This window comes from Equus asinus, chromosome 2, assembly GCF_041296235.1.
Source record: "Equus asinus isolate D_3611 breed Donkey chromosome 2, EquAss-T2T_v2, whole genome shotgun sequence".
Lineage (NCBI taxonomy): Eukaryota > Metazoa > Chordata > Mammalia > Perissodactyla > Equidae > Equus > Equus asinus.
The window spans coordinates 80,665,684-80,684,831 of record NC_091791.1 but is presented as its reverse complement, the minus strand read 5'-3'; the positions used below and the strand labels follow the sequence as shown (position 1 = coordinate 80,684,831).

Here is a 19,148-nt window from a genome sequence, read left to right as displayed (position 1 = left end):
CTGCTATCTTTGATTTTTAACTGGCACGCATTGTTAGAAGGCAGCAACTGGTTTTGGACCACACCAAAAATTAACTCATCTTTTTGAGTATTTTTTTAAACTGAATACACATTCATATTTCAATGCATTAAGTTATTAGTGAAGAAATTAGCATCGACAGCCCTTGTCTTGGAATGGATTGGGATTTGGATCAAGTATAGATTGTGATAGCCATAGTGAATTACTTCCATATTTTACCATGTGTAAACCTGGGCACTTTACATTCCTTCTCCAAGAAAGTGGCTCTATTTGAAATGTAAAATCCTTTCTGCAGGGTCTCTCTGGGGTCTCACCCAATGCTGTGTAGCTCTCAGAGAGAGGTCACGTTTTCTGAATGTGGTATCTAGTTGCTGTAAAGCACCTGCATTCTCATGATTGACATGGCAAGCTTGCTCTGAAAACATGAATACACACGTACACTTTAGCTTTTCAAATTCACGCTAAAAATTCTGCATGAATTTTTTTACTTTCTATTCTCTTTTTTAAACTTTAAGATAAGAAAGGATATATTCCATTTTTATCTTCTCTGATGGTTAATACCTAAAAGTATCACTATTCCTAATCAGGCTTGGTATATTTCTATGTATTTTGTATTATTTTATTTTATATATTTCTCTTGTTTTGCAAACTAAGAAACATTTTCAACTATAAACCTCCAGAAGAATGTAATGATCTCCGTGGGTTAGGATGCCTTGTTGCAGGGTTATAGTTTTAGTGCCAAGAATCTTCACAAGGAGGCCCGGAACTACCTGTCCCGTTCGTCCCCCACTCTCTCTGTACTCCAGGCACACCAGGTATGCCCTCCATTCGGGGCTGGACTCAGGCCTGTACTGCCCTAACTTTCCCATCTGGAGAATGGTCATGAATGTGTTTTCTGAGGTCCCACTTAAATGTTGCTTTCTTTAACACTTCCCGTCCTCTCTCCCAAACACCACCTGTCCTCTTTCACAGTGCTCTGTGACAAATACATGGAGCACATAGTACAGTCACACACTGCATACCAATGTTTTGGTCAATGACAGACCACATATATGACAGTGGTCCCATGAGATTAGTACCATATAGCCTAGGTGTGTAGTAGGCTATACTATCTAAGTTTGTGTAAGTATATGCTATGCGGTTCACACGACGAAATTGCCTAAGGACTCATTTCTCAGAACATAGCCCCGTTGTTCAGTGATGTAATTATATGTTGAACTGAATGAATCCATAGAGAAAAGGGAAGACTCTGTCGTTGTAGACTGGTTAATCATATTTTCCCCCTTTCTTTGTTTATCTTTAGGTATTCTTGAAGTTTTACACTGTGTGTTAGTAGAAAGTCCAGAAGCTCTAAATATTATTAAAGAAGGACATATTAAATCCATTATCTCACTTTTAGACAAGCATGGAAGAAATCACAAGGTTAGTGAACCACTTTATTGCCATGAGTGAATTCTGGAATCATTTTAATATGCTTTTAAAATAAGATAACTTTTAAAAGATGTGTGTCAAATTTTTTGTGAATGTTTTTCACGTCTTAATTACAACCGGGTAATATTGTTTAGTGTTTATTTGTAGCATCAATGGGAGAAGGAACAGTTCTCAATTTGCATATGAAGGAAAGTTGTAAAATAAGTGGACACATTGCTGTCATGTTTAAATGACTGGGTCAGAGGTAACTGGAGGGAACGTGCTTGTGTCTGTGGAACATGCTGCAGATACTTGACTATGAAAAGGGAATTAGAGTCAGCTGAAAGTGATTTCTCCTTTCAGGTTCTGGACGTCTTATGCTCTCTCTGTGTTTGCCATGGAGTAGCAGTCCGTTCTAACCAGCATCTCATCTGTGACAATCTCCTACCCGGAAGAGATCTGTTATTGCAGACACGCCTTGTGAACCATGTCAGCAGGTAGATTCGGATAGACAATGTCACCCAATAGATAGCGAACCAAAGGAATTCATGTTCTAGCTCTGCAGCTAAGACACGGTCTATTTGTTTTATTAGGATCTTTCATGTATTTCCTCACTGAAGCGTATAAGAATTTTTCTGCCAATCAGATGCGATAATAACAATAGATGAACCAAGCAAAATACTCATTTATCAAACAAATGTCTAAGAGCTTTCATTCACATTCCTGTGTAGCTGGATTGTCATTGACATCTTCAGGAGCAGGCTGACAATTATACAGGAGTACAGTTGTATATAATTATGTTTTATACCTTTTTAGAACATAAGGAAAAACCCTACCCTTCAATACCAACTTTGAAGTGCCCACTATGTATAATAAAAAAATTGAATTAAAATGTCAAAAATATAAAAAAATTCCACAAACAACCAATAAAAATACATTTTCAGTTAGACCTACCTTCCAAGATCTCCAACATTTATTGAGTGCTGTGAGCCAGCCACTGTGCTAAGTGCTTTATGTTTTTTCTGCACTGTGTTTGTATGAGGTGCTACTGTCATTCACGTTTGACAGAGTAAAATATTGGGACTGGAAATGGAACTCAGGTCTGACTCCAGGGACTGCACTCTTAACCATCATGACATGTTTCCTTCCTTATACAAAATAATAGTAATAATAATAATAAATACAGCTTACAATTAAGTAAATATTATCTGTGCTTGTAATAACTTTGATACACTGTATCTAGCAGCTATCCAGAAAATACTTGCTACCTCACCCTGTTTTAAATAAAAATGTAGGGTTTAGTGTGTATTTTTATATCGTGTTTTTCAAACAGGATTGATTGAAGACTTCCTTCATGGTTCTTTATCCTGTGTAATAGACCTGCTGTTAATGAGTGGTGTTTCCTGAGGCCTTCTCTAATCTCTAGTATTAACATAGAGGATAAGTCTCCTTGTAAAATGCAATTAAATACGACTAACTAGAAATTCTATTCACAGCACGGCATAGAGAACAACAAAACTGACTGTTCACCTGGGTTCCTTCACTAACGACCTGCTTCAGCTTCATACCCTATGTGACACAAAGCTTAGCTTAGGAAAATGTCTGCATCTGCTGGATTAATAATAACTCTATTAATTCTAAGGGTCTACTATATTGAATGACTCACCTTAAACATGATTAATGATATAAAATATGCTGAAGAGCAAGTAAGAATAAATATTAGACCCTTGAGTGACATTGCCAAGTAATCCAAAACACAAACCCCATTTACTGAATGTTAACTGTAAGACTGACCGTCACTGCGTACTACCTCAGTGGTGGTTTCAATAATTTCGTAGAACTTAAGGAAACATACATTTAATATGTTGCATCTTAGAGAGGCAGGACTAACGTTCAAAAATGTGAGCTGAAAATTAAACAATGAAACGTTTGTTCAGATTTTTTTATGTGCTATTCCTATCTCTTTAAAGCATGAGACCCAATATTTTCCTGGGCGTCAGTGAAGGGTCTGCTCAGTATAAGAAATGGTACTATGAATTGATGGTGGACCACACGGAGCCTTTTGTGACAGCTGAAGCGACTCACCTGCGAGTGGGCTGGGCTTCCACGGAAGGGTATTCTCCTTACCCTGGAGGGGGCGAAGAGTGGGGTGGAAATGGTGTTGGAGATGACCTGTTTTCCTATGGATTTGATGGCCTTCATCTCTGGTCAGGTAAGTGCTATCCGTTTTCTTTCACAACATTCTTCAGGGAAATCTTTTGCCCTTCCTGTACATTTCCTAAAAGCTATTGGTGCTGCTTATATTGGATAGATATATTGTTCAGAAATTTAGCGTTGAAATGATGAGTGAGAGTATTAAGTAAGAACCAAAATTGCACTAGGGCAAAAAGAAAACTTTTACAATTATATACATTTCTAAAGGACTGTATTGTTTATGAACAATACATTTTAAAAGTAGCATTCCGATGATCAATGGCAAAAAACTTGTTTATTCCTACTTAATTTTAGTTGGTATGTGCAAAGCTTTTACCTCCAATACAAAAAAGAACTGAAACAACCCCTAGAAAATAATTGAAACAAATAAACTAAGTTCCACCTCCTGGTAATAACGTAATGTCAGGGATCTGGAATTTGTAAAGTGTATCGTGAGGTATCTGTTCATAATCAAATGACGCTTTGTTTCGGAAATATGGAACTGTTTAGAAATATATGAATAGTTCATTTCACAAGCTACGAACTCTCAGCTTTGATGGTTGAGTATATATTAAAAATGAATAATATTAAAAAATAATACCCTTGAGGCTAGCCTGGTGGCATAGTGGTTATGTTCGTGCACTCCTTTTCGGCAGCCTGTGGTTTGCAGGTTCATATTCTGGGTCTGGACCTACACACTGCTCATCAAGCCATGCTGTGGCATCTTCTTACATACAAAATAGAGGAAGATTGGCACGGATGTCAGCTCAGGGACAGTCTTCCTCAAGCAGAAAAAGAGGAAGATTGGCAACAGATGTTAGCTCAGGGCCAACTTTCCTCACCAAAAAATAAATAAATAAATAAATAAATAAATAAATAAATAATGTTCTTTTTTCTGATTTATGAAAGGGAATGTTTGGTTGGCTCTACTTAAAAGTTGAGCTTTTGGGTATGTAGATGTTGGAATTCATCTGGAATCTGCAGACATATGCTTGTGTTCATAAACCTCCATGTAGAATATAGTTCTCATATGACCTTGACATATTTTTTAATGCATTTAGCATATAGAAAATACAAAAAAGTCCCTTACATTATTAAAAGCTAAGTGTTGCCTTTTATGGGGTTCAAGTAATATTCGTTTGATAGGCCTTATAGCTTATGAAACGAAATTTTAAATTTAAATTGAATTAAACCCAAGAGTTTATGGTAATGAGTTTATAAATGAAAGCACTCCGTGTAGTTGTATCTAACAGTAATACTTACTGAACTTTCTTTTATTCAGTGCCAATAGGTCAGTAGTCTGGAAGAGATAAAGCTGTATTTTCGATATTTCATCTAACCACTGGGGCATGTGGTTGGGACCCAGGTTGTAGTATGGCGTTGGCGTGTCTTATGCACAGGAGTACTGTGCTGGTTCAGGCTACAATAACAATGTCTGTTCCCGTAATTAAATTTTCCTACTGACCAAACAGAGGCAAAGAGCATTAACTTCAGAAGACCTAACAAACATAAAATAGTGGTAGTGTCTATTATAGAGTACATTTTAACTCTTACCCTCCAGATGTCATCCTCTCTCCTTACCCGCTAGTATCACTCCACACGAAATGGGTATTCAGGTAAATGAATGAAATGTGTTAACTTGTTTTCCCATTACACCGCGATTAGGGAGGAAAAGCATTACTCTGATAAGACGATGCTGAATTGCTTCTAATTATTTTAGTCATATAACACCCCTTCACCATTTTTAATTTTGCATTTAATTTGAAGCTTTTTCCTCAATACATAGAAAGAACCCAGTGCTTATGGAATTGAACTGTGTGCAGTTTGCCTTTCATTGCAAAATAGAACACTAAGAACAACAACAAAAAATTGAGTGAATCTGTGAACATATTATAGTGCAGGACAGTAGGTTGTGGAATTTCAGGAGAAAGTCCTCTTGAAACTTTATGTCGAGAAAATATTCAGCTGTTTTTTTTAAATGGTAAGAAAATATGCAGCATATCAGCCTGTAATTGAAAACTGTGTTCTCTTAAGCCACTAGAATTTATTAAATGCTTTACTAATCTTAGATTCACAGTCAACAAAGACAAATCTAAGTTAATTGGCTTCTGACTGACTTACAAAGTTAAATGCATGGTAATTCAGATCATCTTCTTGGAGTCACTCTCCTCTTCTTTTTCTTTTGAATAGTTGAAGTAGAATTTAAAGTATCGAATATCGGTGATTTCTGGGCCACAGCACATTCTTTACCAGTTAACTTTTTGTGATTGGAGAGTAGAGATGTTCTTTAGAATCAGAATTTGGCCATTGGCAAAAGTTTTGAGCTATGTCTTCATTTCTTCTTTCCAATTTAAACTTTGCGCAGTGTGCTTGCTACATTCCGCCTCTGTGAATGCAGAATTGGATTTGGGGCATTCAAACATCCAAGTATGTTTGTAATCCAAGTTGTAAGCGCCAAAAGTGTGAAAAGCCTTGGGGCTTTGGAGAATTTAGCTATAGAAGTATGGAGGAATGTTGTAGAACAGTGCCGGAATGATAGGTACAGGCTTGTAATCCAGGGCCTTAAGTCGGACTGCTGCTGTCTTCTTTTCTGGCTAATGCAGAGAACAGGAATGTAGTTCTCCTATGGATTTGCTGTGAGTTCATATAAATGCAACCTGAAAATGCTTCTAAGTGGATTCAACAACGTGAGTGCCATTGAAACGGTAGGCCTCAGGTTGTTCACTAGTGATCTTTTGTATCTTACCTGTTTGTTTCAGGCACTGCAAAACAGTGTTCCATGGTGACTTTTAGATAGTCATTAGCATCAGCATAATAATATCCTTCAGACTGAGCAATACATTTGGATTATAGTAAATATTTATGTAATAACATTATTATTAGCTACAGATCTTGATACAAACAAGGATATAGACCTATTTCTGTAAGCCCCATTGTTTTTATATGATTTTTTTAAAACTGCCTTTATTATACTCAGGGAACTCTAGAAGAACCACTTGATAGTAAATTTTTTGCAGGTTTGAATATTGATAAAATAAAAAATGTATGCATTTAAAAAACAGTAGATATGTTCTACTACTGGCATTTCAAATATGCTGTTGGTAAAAATCGTGGCATGTTAGGAAAAAAAGGTGTTATGAAAAAAGCAAAGCTTGTGTCATGAAATCTATTTTTGTCTTTGCTTAAATTGAGGAATTTTGTGTGTTTGTGCTTGTGAGCATGTGTGTTTGGGAGAATCTTACTTTCTTGTCTTCCAGTATGCCATGGGGATTCTGATATAGTCAAGAATGGGCTTAGGCCAGGGCCGGCCTCATGGCCTAGTGGTTAAGTTCAGCACGCTTTGCTTTGGTGACCTTGTTTTGATTCCCAGGTGTGGACCCACATCACTTGTTGGCAGCCATGCTGTGGTGGCAACCCACATACAAAATAGAAGAGGATTGGCGCTGATGTTAGCTTAGGGTGAATATTCCTCAGCAAAAAGAAAAAAAAAGAAATAAAAGAAAAAAAGAATGGGCTTAGGCCATAGTTTGACCAGGACAAGAAATGACGTTTATCAAATATCATTTTCATGCCTCAAATTGTATCCTGCTGTACTTAAGAAGCTAACCAACCAAGATCTTGTATGAAATACATTGTAAAACAACAACAAACCAATTGGCATATATTTGTCTGTCAATAAACAGTGCATGAATGAATGATCACGCTTTCTGTTTTCATTATCCTTATGCATTTTTATATTATGAAACAAAGGAGCCTTAATATTTGAAAACAGGACTGACATGAAACACCTGCTGTGTCTGAGACTCTGTGTTTTTGTAAACCATTAATTTAATCATCACAACAACTCTACAAGGTGATGGCATTTGGTTTACAAGAAATCAAGGTTTAGAGAGGTTAAGTAATTTGCTGATGGTCATACAAGTCGTAGGTGGTGAAGTAGCTCTTTGAACTCAAATGTTCCCTGGAGATTTTCCTCTGACATCATTATATCATCAGCTCTCATCTGATTCCTGCATCAAATGCCAGCCATATACATGCAGAAATTTCTGTGTATCAGAAGGTCCATTTTACTTCAAAGATAGCAGCATGGCTCCTGAAAAAAGCAACATATTTTTGGCAAAGGATTTAACATACAACATTAATATGCATACAAGATTTATTCTATTCTAGCATTTGCGTTAATTTGTCACTACCTATTCAAATCTTTGCCTTTGGATCTGAAGATGATTCTCTGAGATAGAATTACCTTCCTTAATGTTTTTCTCCCATAGGTTGTATTGCTCGTACTGTGAGCTCACCAAACCAACATCTGTTGAGAACTGATGATGTCATCAGCTGCTGTTTAGATCTGAGTGCCCCAAGCATCTCATTCCGAATTAATGGACAACCCGTGCAAGGAATGTTTGAGAATTTCAACATTGATGGCCTCTTCTTTCCAGTTGTTAGTTTCTCTGCAGGAATAAAGTTAGTATTTCTGTATTTTTTTTGGTCTATTTCACTTCTCACTTCTCATATGCTCACAGAAGACTCTGCACTGCCGTCACTCCTGCTTCACTAACGTTTTCTCTCACTCGTGGGCATCTGTCCACAGGACATTTGCTTGTCCCTTGTAGGAAGAGGTAAGGTTTATCAAGAAGGGAATCTTGGGAGTCTGAATGCTTTGTCACATCTTCTACTATTTAGATGTGCGCAGTCTACTAACTCATCCTCAAATCAGTGTCTGGAAATATTTCAAGTCCATTTAAGTTCACTTTTTTTATTTTAATAATTGAAATGAACATTATGTAAAAAATACCACTTATTTTCTTATCTCATTTGCATTCCTTTTCCTTTTCTTTTCATCATGTTCTCCCACCCCACTCCAAACCCTCTCATTTCTACAGAAACTAAATTTTTTTTTTGTTTGTCAGGTCGAGATGGCTCCTCTCCATGTTACCCTCTACTCTTAGACTTGTAAATTATCTGCCGTGGTCAGCTGGGTCAAGATGGTTTCCTCTAACCCTTTGCTTTTTTGCTACTACCAGATGGAAAAAGAAATTAAAATGCTAGTTCTTTGGAGTTCTACAAAGAGAACTTTAATAAACAATAGTCTTGTGATAAGGGGCCACGCTGTCATCTATTAATATAAGTATGTACCTACTTAGCAAGAGTGGCTCCCTTATTACCACTGACCATCCATTTATTGTGGTTGTTCTTTTCATTATAATGCTACTCACATGAATAATTCATAGTTACAAAAGCACCATATTGAGGAAGGGACAGAGTAATCATGAAATATTAGTACTAGGGACCTTTTCTGGTGTATTTATACAAACTATATTTCTTTCTATAAGCTTCTGGAATGTGTTAAACTTTTTGCTTTTCCTCACTTTTTGTTCTTTGCTTTTTATTTCATTTATATTTTTTGGCCTGGAATGAAAACACAAATTGGAAAAAGAATTACAACAAAAATGAAAATTTGAATTTATTTTTGTAAGCTGAGAGCCCCAAGAAATTGGTATCAATTAGCTATGTTTCTAAGAGGGTTGTTCAATGGAACTCAGATTAAATTGTTTTTAATTAAATGAGTATGATGTATAAAAGAGTTTAGTAAGTTTTTTTGTTTTTGTTGAATAAGAATAAGAAATAAGGTTACCTTTTCTCTTCAGCAAATGGACATATCATTTGATTCTCCTTTAAGGAGTTTCACTGGGAAATTGGACACTGGAAAGTGACTGGTTTTTCTTTTTATCGTGCCTTGTCCAGCCCTGTCATTTTAAGTATAGAGGTATTTAGACCACGTCTGCTCTTTCTCTGCCCATTATCTGGGCCCCTTGAAACATTAAATGACCAGTTACTACGGAGAGATATTTCGCTCACACAGGAACGTAGCGCCTGTGCTGTTGTTATTTCTCCTGTGAATGGTAAGTCTTTGCTGATCCATTCACATAATTGAATCAGGTTTTACCTTTTATGATTGGGAGCTCTTAGACTCTAAGGTGCCAACGTTATGATGGTACTTAGGGAAAACAATATGGCTTCTGCTAAAGTAAATTGTTTACTAATAATTTGTTCCTTGTGTTTTGTCGATTAGGAAACTTTTATGTACGTCCAGAGACATAACTGACCTTGACGTGTGTCCTTTTCAGGGTACGCTTTCTGCTCGGGGGGAGACACGGAGAATTTAAATTTCTCCCTCCACCGGGCTATGCTCCTTGTTATGAAGCTGTTCTGCCAAAAGAAAAGTTAAAGGTGGAACACAGCCGAGAGTACAAGCAAGAAAGAACTTATACACGGGACCTCCTGGGCCCCACAGTTTCCCTGACGCAAGCCGCCTTCACGCCGATCCCTGTGGATACCAGCCAGGTACCCAGATCAGCTCTGGGGGCAGCCCTTTGTGTTGGAGTCAAGCTGATATGCAGTGGCTTTCAAACTCTTTTGATTACAACCCACAGGAATGTCTTACAGTAATACAATGTGTATATGTATAATTGAAACAAGTTTTATAAAATAATGCCCACCTTTACGCATGCCCATTCACCTATGTTTTTAAGGATGGTCCCAAGCCTCTAAATTGATTTTGTAATGCACTAATAGGTCACAACCCGAGGTAATGCATACTAATTTTAGTGTGTACTTTTTACGTAGGGTAGAGGTAGAATTTTTAATTTCTTCTCCCATCTAGATACACATTATTTTGAAGCCATTTAACTGACCTTTATCTTTGGTAGAAATTGAGATGTGGGCTCTAGAGTCAAAATGCCTGACATCAAATGCATTACTCTGGGACCTTGAGGAAGTTACTCATCCTGTCACTTGGGATGCTAAGAGTCCTTTTGATGTAGGTGATATATAGCACGGTAGCACAATAGTTTGCAGATAGGCCCCCAAGTAGTGTCAGCCATTGTTCTTACTTTTCTGTTTATAGATGTGAAAGTGTCCCAACATTGACAATGAATTAAATATTGCTTATTTTGATGGTGCAGTAGCTTCAGTAAAGTTGGTTAGATATTCAAAGTTTATTAGTTTTTGAAGATCAAAGGCATTGCTTCTAAAGTGTGAAGTCGAATTAATACCAGGCCTCGGAAGCTTTGGTCGTTCAGTAACCACTTGTTTAGCTCTTTGAATCACATTTCTTGTCTTTCCTTGCTGACTTTTTATATTCTGTAGTAAAATGAACAAACAAGCTTTGTTCATGGCTAAAATTCAGTTTTATGTTGTCCATTTCTGGAATGTGACAGGATATATCTATATAACATAGTGCTACCAAAGTTTAGTAGTAATTGGGGTTGGAAGGATAGAAATGGACTGAAATGGGCAATGGGATTATGCAATGATATCACGTTTAGGATTTCCTGAGACCTCGATAACCTCTGCTGTTTCTGGAAGGAAGCAGTGATAGCTTTTCCGTGTGGAAGCTCTGCCTCATCCCCTCGGAGGCGGTTGCCTGCTCTGTCTGTGGAGGGACTAGATGTGGGGTGACACATAAACGCATCACCAGGCGTGAACGGCCAAACCCTCAGCTTGAAAACTATTTTCTGTTCTTTATGAAGAGGTCACTAAACTTCCCTTTTTTAGTGGGAACGTGTAAAGATCTTTTCCCTTGAGGCTTACATTTGGAAACTGCTAGAAGTAACAGGGCAGAGTTAAGGGAAAACATAAGTCACTGCAGTCAGGTATTTATAGGCTCAAAGAGCCAATGGACTATCCTTTGGGCACCGATTGCCTTCATCCTGGCCTGCAGATGCTGCCCAGGTTGGTTTAAGAACTTTGGGGTGATTTCTCTTTTTAAATAATCCCTACTCTGGTGGCTATCCCACATCCATTACGACATCTTTCTTAATGGTGGTCATTCCCACCAACACTCTTTTCTTTCTTCCTATACTTTTGTTCATAAATTCAATTAGAAACCTAAGGTATACAAAAAAAAAGGAAGTCCCTCAAACTTACCTAAAGAATATTTAGATACCTAGTCATGTTTTTATAACTAAGTCGTACTAGGAGGTTTAGAATCCGGTTATATTATACATTTTAATGACTTCTGAGAGAATTTTATTTAGTTTAGTTCACAGTGAAGAAAATTAGCACTGTGTTTTATTGCATTTGTTTGTAATGTGTGCTTTTTCTTTTTTTTAATTTTAGATTGTGTTGCCTCCTCATCTAGAGCGGATAAGAGAAAAACTAGCAGAGAATATCCATGAACTCTGGGTTATGAATAAAATCGAACTTGGCTGGCAGTATGGTCCGGTACATAACTTTGAAATTTATTTTCAGATTCTGTTAATAGATGTTTCTGAAAACATAACTTTTTCTCACTCATCCTGTTATGTGATGACATGAATCGACTGGATTGATTTTTTTCCCCTACACATTAGTGTTCGTGCAGTATTTCTTTGCTAGAGGGAATGACAATATTGGTGGGTTCATTGAAGGATGGCTCAGATGCCTGGACAATTGAAAAGTTATCAATCTTTAGGCTGAAGGTTATATTTTTAAATCAATGTTAGCATGTACAGACAATAGGCATTGATTTCTAAGCCACCTAGAAAAAAATCTCATTGAAATTGAAAGTGAAAACTGAAAGTGGAAAAGAAAAGAAGTCAATTTCCTTCTTCCGCCACTGGGTTTCACTTCTCTGAGCCCCAGTTGTATGTAGCAGCATAAGTCCTGTGGGCAGAGGTTCACAGTTGACCTCACAAGTGGAAGACAGGCTGAAGAATAGCAATTGGCTATGTTTCCAAAGGATTATTTTTAAAAGATCTTAGTTTACAGTTTGTCAGTAACATTTAGATTAAAAACAAAACAAAACAATTATGTAATCCCAGTGTGTACCTGTTTTTAGGGGGACTGTGGCAATACTTTCATTTTTATAATATTGTTAGTCTAAATATCCCAAAGATTGTAACACTTTCTTATATTTGACTAAATATAGACATGAATGTAATCACTCCGGTCATAGTTTCTTGCATTGAGCTTTGAATAAAGAACATCTATGACTACTGTCAGTAGTAATACCATATGATACTCCATCCTACTTTGTAATGTTTATATTTTTATTTAGAGCTTTACCTTTTCATACTACCTTCTCACAGGTTATTAGGTTAAATTTTCATAACAGCGCACTGGGCTATGTGTTAGAATTTCAGTTTTCCGGTGACGACACAGCTGAGAAGTCTCAGAGTAGAAGTAGCTGTGCTGGGATTAGGGTCCAGGGTCTCTAGCATCAGATCTAGAAGCATGATCAGAAAACGGGATCCTTTCATTAACTCAATCATGGTTAAACAATTTCAAATCTTCAAACACTTAGTAAGTACCTAGTTTTGTGCTACATTCATTGACTTTTAAAACTTGAGGAAATGTACAAATGCTCAGTAAAGATTTAACCATCAACTAAAGTCAGTAGGAGGAGAGAGATTATAAATGAGTACACAGTCAATTGCCGGAGGAATTATAGACGAAATTCACTGTATGCTTCAAGATGAGGGAAAAGATGATTGCAGGCTAGGAAGGATTAAAAAAGATTTCATACAAACAAACCAAAACACCTCCTCAAAAAATGCATATGGTAACAGGAACTGTGTGGTGGGTTTATGTTCAAGGAAGATGAGCTCTATTGCAACTCCTAAGATCGCCTAAATGATGATGTTCTCCAGTGAACTCTTAGTTATATTTCTACTTTAAAAAGTGAGGAAACTATAAGGTCTCATTATTATCTGTTCTTCCAGTTAAATTCTGTTTGGTTCAATACCATACCTCATCTTACTGCTCTGTTCAAAGCACCGTTTTGGTTTCCAGATACCAAAAGGGAATACAGCTCCTCAGAGCCATCTTTCTCACGGTTGTAGCCAGTTATCCTTTACCTAGTCTGAGGCTGATGAGGGCGCCGTTGGGCCTTATGCACCTCAAGGGCAGAGATTAAGCACTTGGTCTGCGGCTGTAGCTCTAGCTCCTGGCCCCTTTCCTGGTGCAGGAAACATACAAATATTTGCTGATGGAAAGGTACAGTTGTGTTCTCAGGATCCGTTCTGGGCAAGCACAGCTCCGAGTATCATATCAGAAGGCCAGCAATTTGGGAGAGTCTCAGATTGACACGTAAAGAGATTTCACGTTGCTCTTTCATCTAACAATCGACTTTGCGCCCTGCCTCTTTGTTGAGGGCTTCCCTAAAAGTCCTTTCACATAAGTAGTGATGATCGCAACCGTGCGATCTCTATTGTTGTAGACTTAAGTACGTCTCTGTTGTTAGACGAATTCCATAAATTCTTTAACTTTTTCAATGAAGTATTCAAACGTGTTTTACTTTGGAGTAAACTGGCCAGTATGTTGAATAAGTTGGTTTTTTGTTGTTGTTTATTTTTGGTTTTTGCAAAGAACTTATAAGAGTTTCTTTAAATGTCTTTGGTATATATTTCACAGAAGCATCATGTAAGAGCTCTGTTTTATGGAATAACATCAGGCAGATCCATTCAGGCATTCATCTGTCCTTTAACATTTATTAGGTAGCTAGTATTTACCTGGCCTTTGCTTCGTACTCGGGTTCCAAAGTTGAAAGGACCTTGGCTTTTAGTCACTTTGTCTTTCAGGAGCTTCCAGTTTAGGTGACTGATAGACATGCAAACAATTTCAAGCTAAGTACTATAACAGAGGTGCTAACAGAGTGAAGGAGGAGGACTAATTAGGTCTCTCCTGGGAAATCAGGGAATGCTTCCAGGAGGAGGAAAATATTCAATCTGAAGTCTGAAGGACAAGTTACAAGTTGACTAGCAACCAGGGAGCAGGAGGGTATTCTAGGCTGGGGACATGGTGTGTGTAAATGCATGGAGGTGGAAGGAGCGGGACATTGGCAGTGACCTTTCAGTCGCTCAGCGTTGTCAGAGGATAAAGAGCAAGGAGCTAGTGATGCAGAGGAGTAGAGGTGGGAAGTCTGGGCAGGTAGACAGGAAGCCTTCACAAAGGGCTTTTGGCAGAATACGATTTTATTCTGTAGGGGGGTAAAGAGCATCGAAGAATGTTTAGGAGGGAGATGGCGTGCTTAAGTCTGTGCTTTGGAAAGAAGCTCTGCTGTTAGTGTGGAAGAGCAGTGAGCCTGGAGGCAGGAAGGAGGTCAAGGAGAGGGCGCAGGTGAGCCAGGTGAGCCAGGTGAGTTTCACACTGGGGGCCTGGCGGTGGGATGGAGAGGCATGACTGCAGGAGATGTTTTGGAATTCAAGTATGGCATCTGGGTAAGAGAGGGAAGGAAATCTGGGCAGATTTCTGGCTTTAGCTTGGACACCCAAGAGGGTGGAGGTGTCAGTTATTCTCTGGCTTAGGGAAGAGAAGGAAATTACATAAATGGAGAATAGATTAATTTAGGACTTAGACATTCACTTTTACTTTTATGTTTGGAATTCAGAGTTAAATTTTGTAACGCTAGATTTCATTTCCAGGGTTATACATTGAAATAAGCATATATAATATATACTTTTGTATAAGCCCCATCCATTTGTAATGATCACCAGAAAGAAAAGAATAAATGTCTTACTTTTAACTTGACTTCTGAAGTCTTAAAAAAAATTCTTGCCCGTGTTTGCATACTTTTTATGTGGCATTTGTAGAACATGGTAATTATTCCCATGGAGTAATTTGTTCCCTGACAGCATATGGCTGTCATCTTGGTGCCACCTCGGCAGTAATGCCTATGTAATTTAGGTCTCTAAGAAGATAAAAAACCTAATTACTAATGCAAGGATATAGAACATCTTTCTCATTAATTCATCCCTAAAATCTTGAACTTAGTTTCATCTGATTGCTAATACACACTTTCAAGGATTAATATGAAAAACGCTTATATTATGCTAACTGATTTTGTTAAGATATTGGAGTGCTTTGTGAGAGCAGAAAGTAACTTACGGGGGTGAAATGAACAGCTGGAACCACCTCACAGAGTTTCCGTCAGTCAGTCATGTTGTTAATTGATGTCTCTAATCCATTTGGCTCAGCAGTAAAAATTACTGCACATTGAAACTAAGTCGTCACTACACCCTTCTTACATAGAATTCATTTCAGTTTACAAAACATGTGCGGAGTTCCTGCCACATGCTGGGCACGTTCTAGGTGCTGGGAAGACATCAAAGAACAAGAGAGACTAAGTCTCTGTTTCTGTGGTTTTATGTTCTAGTTCAGAGAGACAGATAATGACCAAATAAATAAAGATCTAATCTGTTGGCAGGTGGTAATTGTCACAGGAACAAAAGGGAAAGAAAAGAATGGATGGGCAGATTGCCGTATTGGGAAGGTGGGCAGGATAAACGTTATTGAGAAAGTAAGATTTAAGCCAATGCTCAAGTTACGAAGGGAGTGAGCATGTGACTATAGGGTAGAGCAGGCGTGGAGGCTGGGGCCAGGAATGTGCCAAATAGATGGGAACGGGGAGCCCGGATAAGCCAGCTTTTCCTCCTGAGTTCAACATGAACCATGCCTGGGGATCACAGAGGCAGCTTTGCTGGGGTGGGGAGCTGAGTTTTCCTTCTTGCTTTTCCCTTTCCCTTTGCACCAAAACACTGGATTCCCACTGCTGGTGTCGGACACTGGAGACTATCATATGCCGATTTCCTGTCCTGTTTCAGGTTAGAGATGACAATAAGAGACAACACCCGTGTCTGGTGGAGTTTTCCAAGCTGCCTGAGCAGGAACGCAACTACAATTTACAGATGTCGCTTGAGACCCTGAAGTGAGTTTCCTAACTTTTCTTATTTTCCAATCTTCCTTACCTGAAAGAAACAAAGTTCTGATGTACTCGAATTCAGCTCTGATTTTTATTCCAGTTAGAATTTTTCAGGATGCACAGGCAGATTGAATCAGTACTTCTGGGGAATTAGACTTTGACGGTGTTATTTTCTGTCTTTGTGTCTATATAACTGTTTTCCAAAGAGTGTTCCCGGATGTTCATGGGTAATATGGAATACAAGGGTTCTGTGATCCCATTCAGTGCTGCTCAGAGTTTGGACCGTGGGCCGTGGACCGGGTCAGGCACAAATTGCTACTGATTTGTGACAAGATAAGTAATGATATTAGGAACAAGTGTTTAGAAACTTTTATGCCAATTTAAAGGAGCAATTTCATGTCTGTTGAATCTAAATTTATAAAATGTAGGCTTGTATGTTATATGTCTTTTATTTTAAAAATTTAATTTCCTCTAATAATTTTTATTGTATTTTATCAGAGAATCAAACCATGATGGACTGGACAGTAAAGAAAACTGGTCCTTTACCACAGAGTTTGAGAAGCATTGATATAATATATTTAAGAGATGCTGAGTTAAAATAATTAAGTTTTTGTTGTTGTTGATGAAATTTTTAGTACTGTGAATCTCTGAAGTGGGATGGGAAATCCATTTATGAGAGTTTCCAAACTGATTTAACCATGGCATCCTTGTTTCAGAGAGTACCTCGGGACAGTTTGTCTGAGGACCACACTTTGAGAAAAGCCACTGTAGAGTATTTGATGTCATCTTGTAAAGACAGATTTGCTTTTCAGTGGCTCTGCCAACTATTCTCCTGAAATTTGCCACTAACCATTGCAGATGAAAGAATGAGGTGGTATAAAATAAAGGAAGGGAAATAATTTCAAGTTTTAATATAGAAAAGTTCAGAAAATATTTTTGAAAAGACTATAACTTTTTGTTTGGTCTTGTTTTTTTTTTTTTTTTTTGAGGAAGATTAGTCCTGAGCTAACATCTGCTGCCAATCCTCCTCTTTTTGCTGAGGAAGCCTGGCCCTGAGCTAATATCCATGCCCATCTTCCTCTTCTTTATATGTGGGACGCCTACCACAGCATGGCTTGATGAGCGGTGCATAGGTCCGCACCCGGGATCCAAACTGGTGAACCCCGGGCCATGGAAGCAGAGCTTGTGAACTTAATTGCTGCACCCCCGAGCCAGCCCAAGATTATAACTTTTCTTTTGGTCTTTTTCCATCCTTGATGGCATGTAGAACTGGATTTGTTCAAATAGGTCACTTATCCTAATACATATATTAAGTATGAAACAATACTTTTGCCCTTTTTGTTTGTTTCAGTTTTGTTAAGAATAGGGAGTTATTTCCACTGAAGCTATTTTAACCCAGGACCCAGAATATAAACTTAAACACTGTTTCAAATTCTAGGATTTGAGTTCAGGTCTATTTCTTGAAAGATGTGGTAGTAATTTTCACTATGGAAATAAACAAATTGGGCATAGAATGAGTTTAGGTTCTACTAGTAACTTAAAAGGAAAAAGAGTGTTTATGAATCAAGTCAATTGAGAAACTCCTAAAGGTAAAAAATGCCAAAGCTTGCCTGGAGTAGGGAATGCATACTGCGTTGCCGTGACCTGTGTACCTTGGATCCAGAATCTCCTTTTCCTTTGCGGTCCTGATGTGAGGCTTGCACATTTAGCTTAGCAATTCAGAGCAGCTCATCGTTTGCCCATCTTTTACAACAAAATGTTTATTGAAAGGTCATGGTCTAAGATAATTTAGTTAAATTTGCAGTACATTCCCCCTAATTTTAGGCACTGACAGCTAAGCCAGCTATTGCAAAGAGCAAATCTTCGGAAGCACTGAAGTGTACAAATCTCCGTATTTGCATTCAGTGTACTGGGCCTTTGACTGCTGCGTGTCATCTCGGCTCATTCCCGGCATCTCATTCTAACAGCGGCTGGTGGCTGGTTTGGGTCATCATCAGGCTGACTGTCCCATGGTGCTGTTGTGGATGGTAAATGCTAACAACCCTTTTCATGTGCTAATTCTTATGTTTTTTTTTTTTTTATGGTTTTGCAATGAACTGATTTCACCTATTTTTTAAAATTTAAATTAGGGCAAAAAGAGCCCTTGCTTCTCCAAAATTTGCACTATACTCATTTCCAGTAGTTTAGAGAAATCACAGTCCTTTCTTTCTGTGTTTCTTTTATAGTTGGCAGGCTCCAGAGCAGGGTAGGTGAGCACACAGGGTCCGGAGATGGATGGTCTGATGCAAGGACTTGTTTCCTCCTCCAAAAGGAATCGTAGATTTTCTTCCATCAGTAAAATGGGGATCATGATGTATCTACTTCATGGAATTGTTGTGGGGACTAAATGATATAATACTGAGGAAGCCGTTAGCACTACATGTCTGATAGAGGAAGCACTGTAGAAAAGTTAAGTTAAATATATATATATTTTGGAATTTGGATATACATATCTCATGGAAGGGATTAACAGCTTTAGTCATGTAAGTCCTGAGGAGTGCCAAATAACAAATAAGCAAAAGATTGTTTCAGAATATCCCTTATTTTGGGTAGAGGAGTGATGAATGTGAATGTGAATTTTCGATACTTTCTCTATGATTTTCTTCCATTATGTAAATTGTTTGCAAAGACAACTTCAGATTTGAACGGTCATCTGTGTATTTACAGACTGCGAAATTCTGACGCCGTTTTTCAGAACAGCACAGCTTGTGACAGCATGCCTGTCAGCTGTCCTCCCACTTTAAACGGTGTTACGAAAGTTTTAGTTTCTGAGTTAGTTTTCAGTCCATACAATATTTTCCCAGTT

General features: G+C 38.0%; 1 protein-coding gene across 6 annotated transcripts in view; it reads left to right on the top strand.

The window, feature by feature from the left end:
- Positions 1-19,148, top strand: part of RYR2 (ryanodine receptor 2) — a 674,743-nt gene that overhangs the window by 378,718 nt on the left and 276,877 nt on the right. For all 6 annotated transcript variants that reach the window (XM_070492185.1, XM_044758547.2, XM_070492181.1 and 3 more), the window contains exons 18-24: positions 1,322-1,440; positions 1,792-1,925; positions 3,399-3,640; positions 7,893-8,085; positions 9,750-9,966; positions 11,743-11,847; positions 16,206-16,309. In XM_070492185.1, coding sequence (XP_070348286.1) covers positions 1,322-1,440; positions 1,792-1,925; positions 3,399-3,640; positions 7,893-8,085; positions 9,750-9,966; positions 11,743-11,847; positions 16,206-16,309 — 1,114 coding nt within the window. The remainder of the gene's footprint in view (positions 1-1,321; positions 1,441-1,791; positions 1,926-3,398; positions 3,641-7,892; positions 8,086-9,749; positions 9,967-11,742; positions 11,848-16,205; positions 16,310-19,148) is intronic.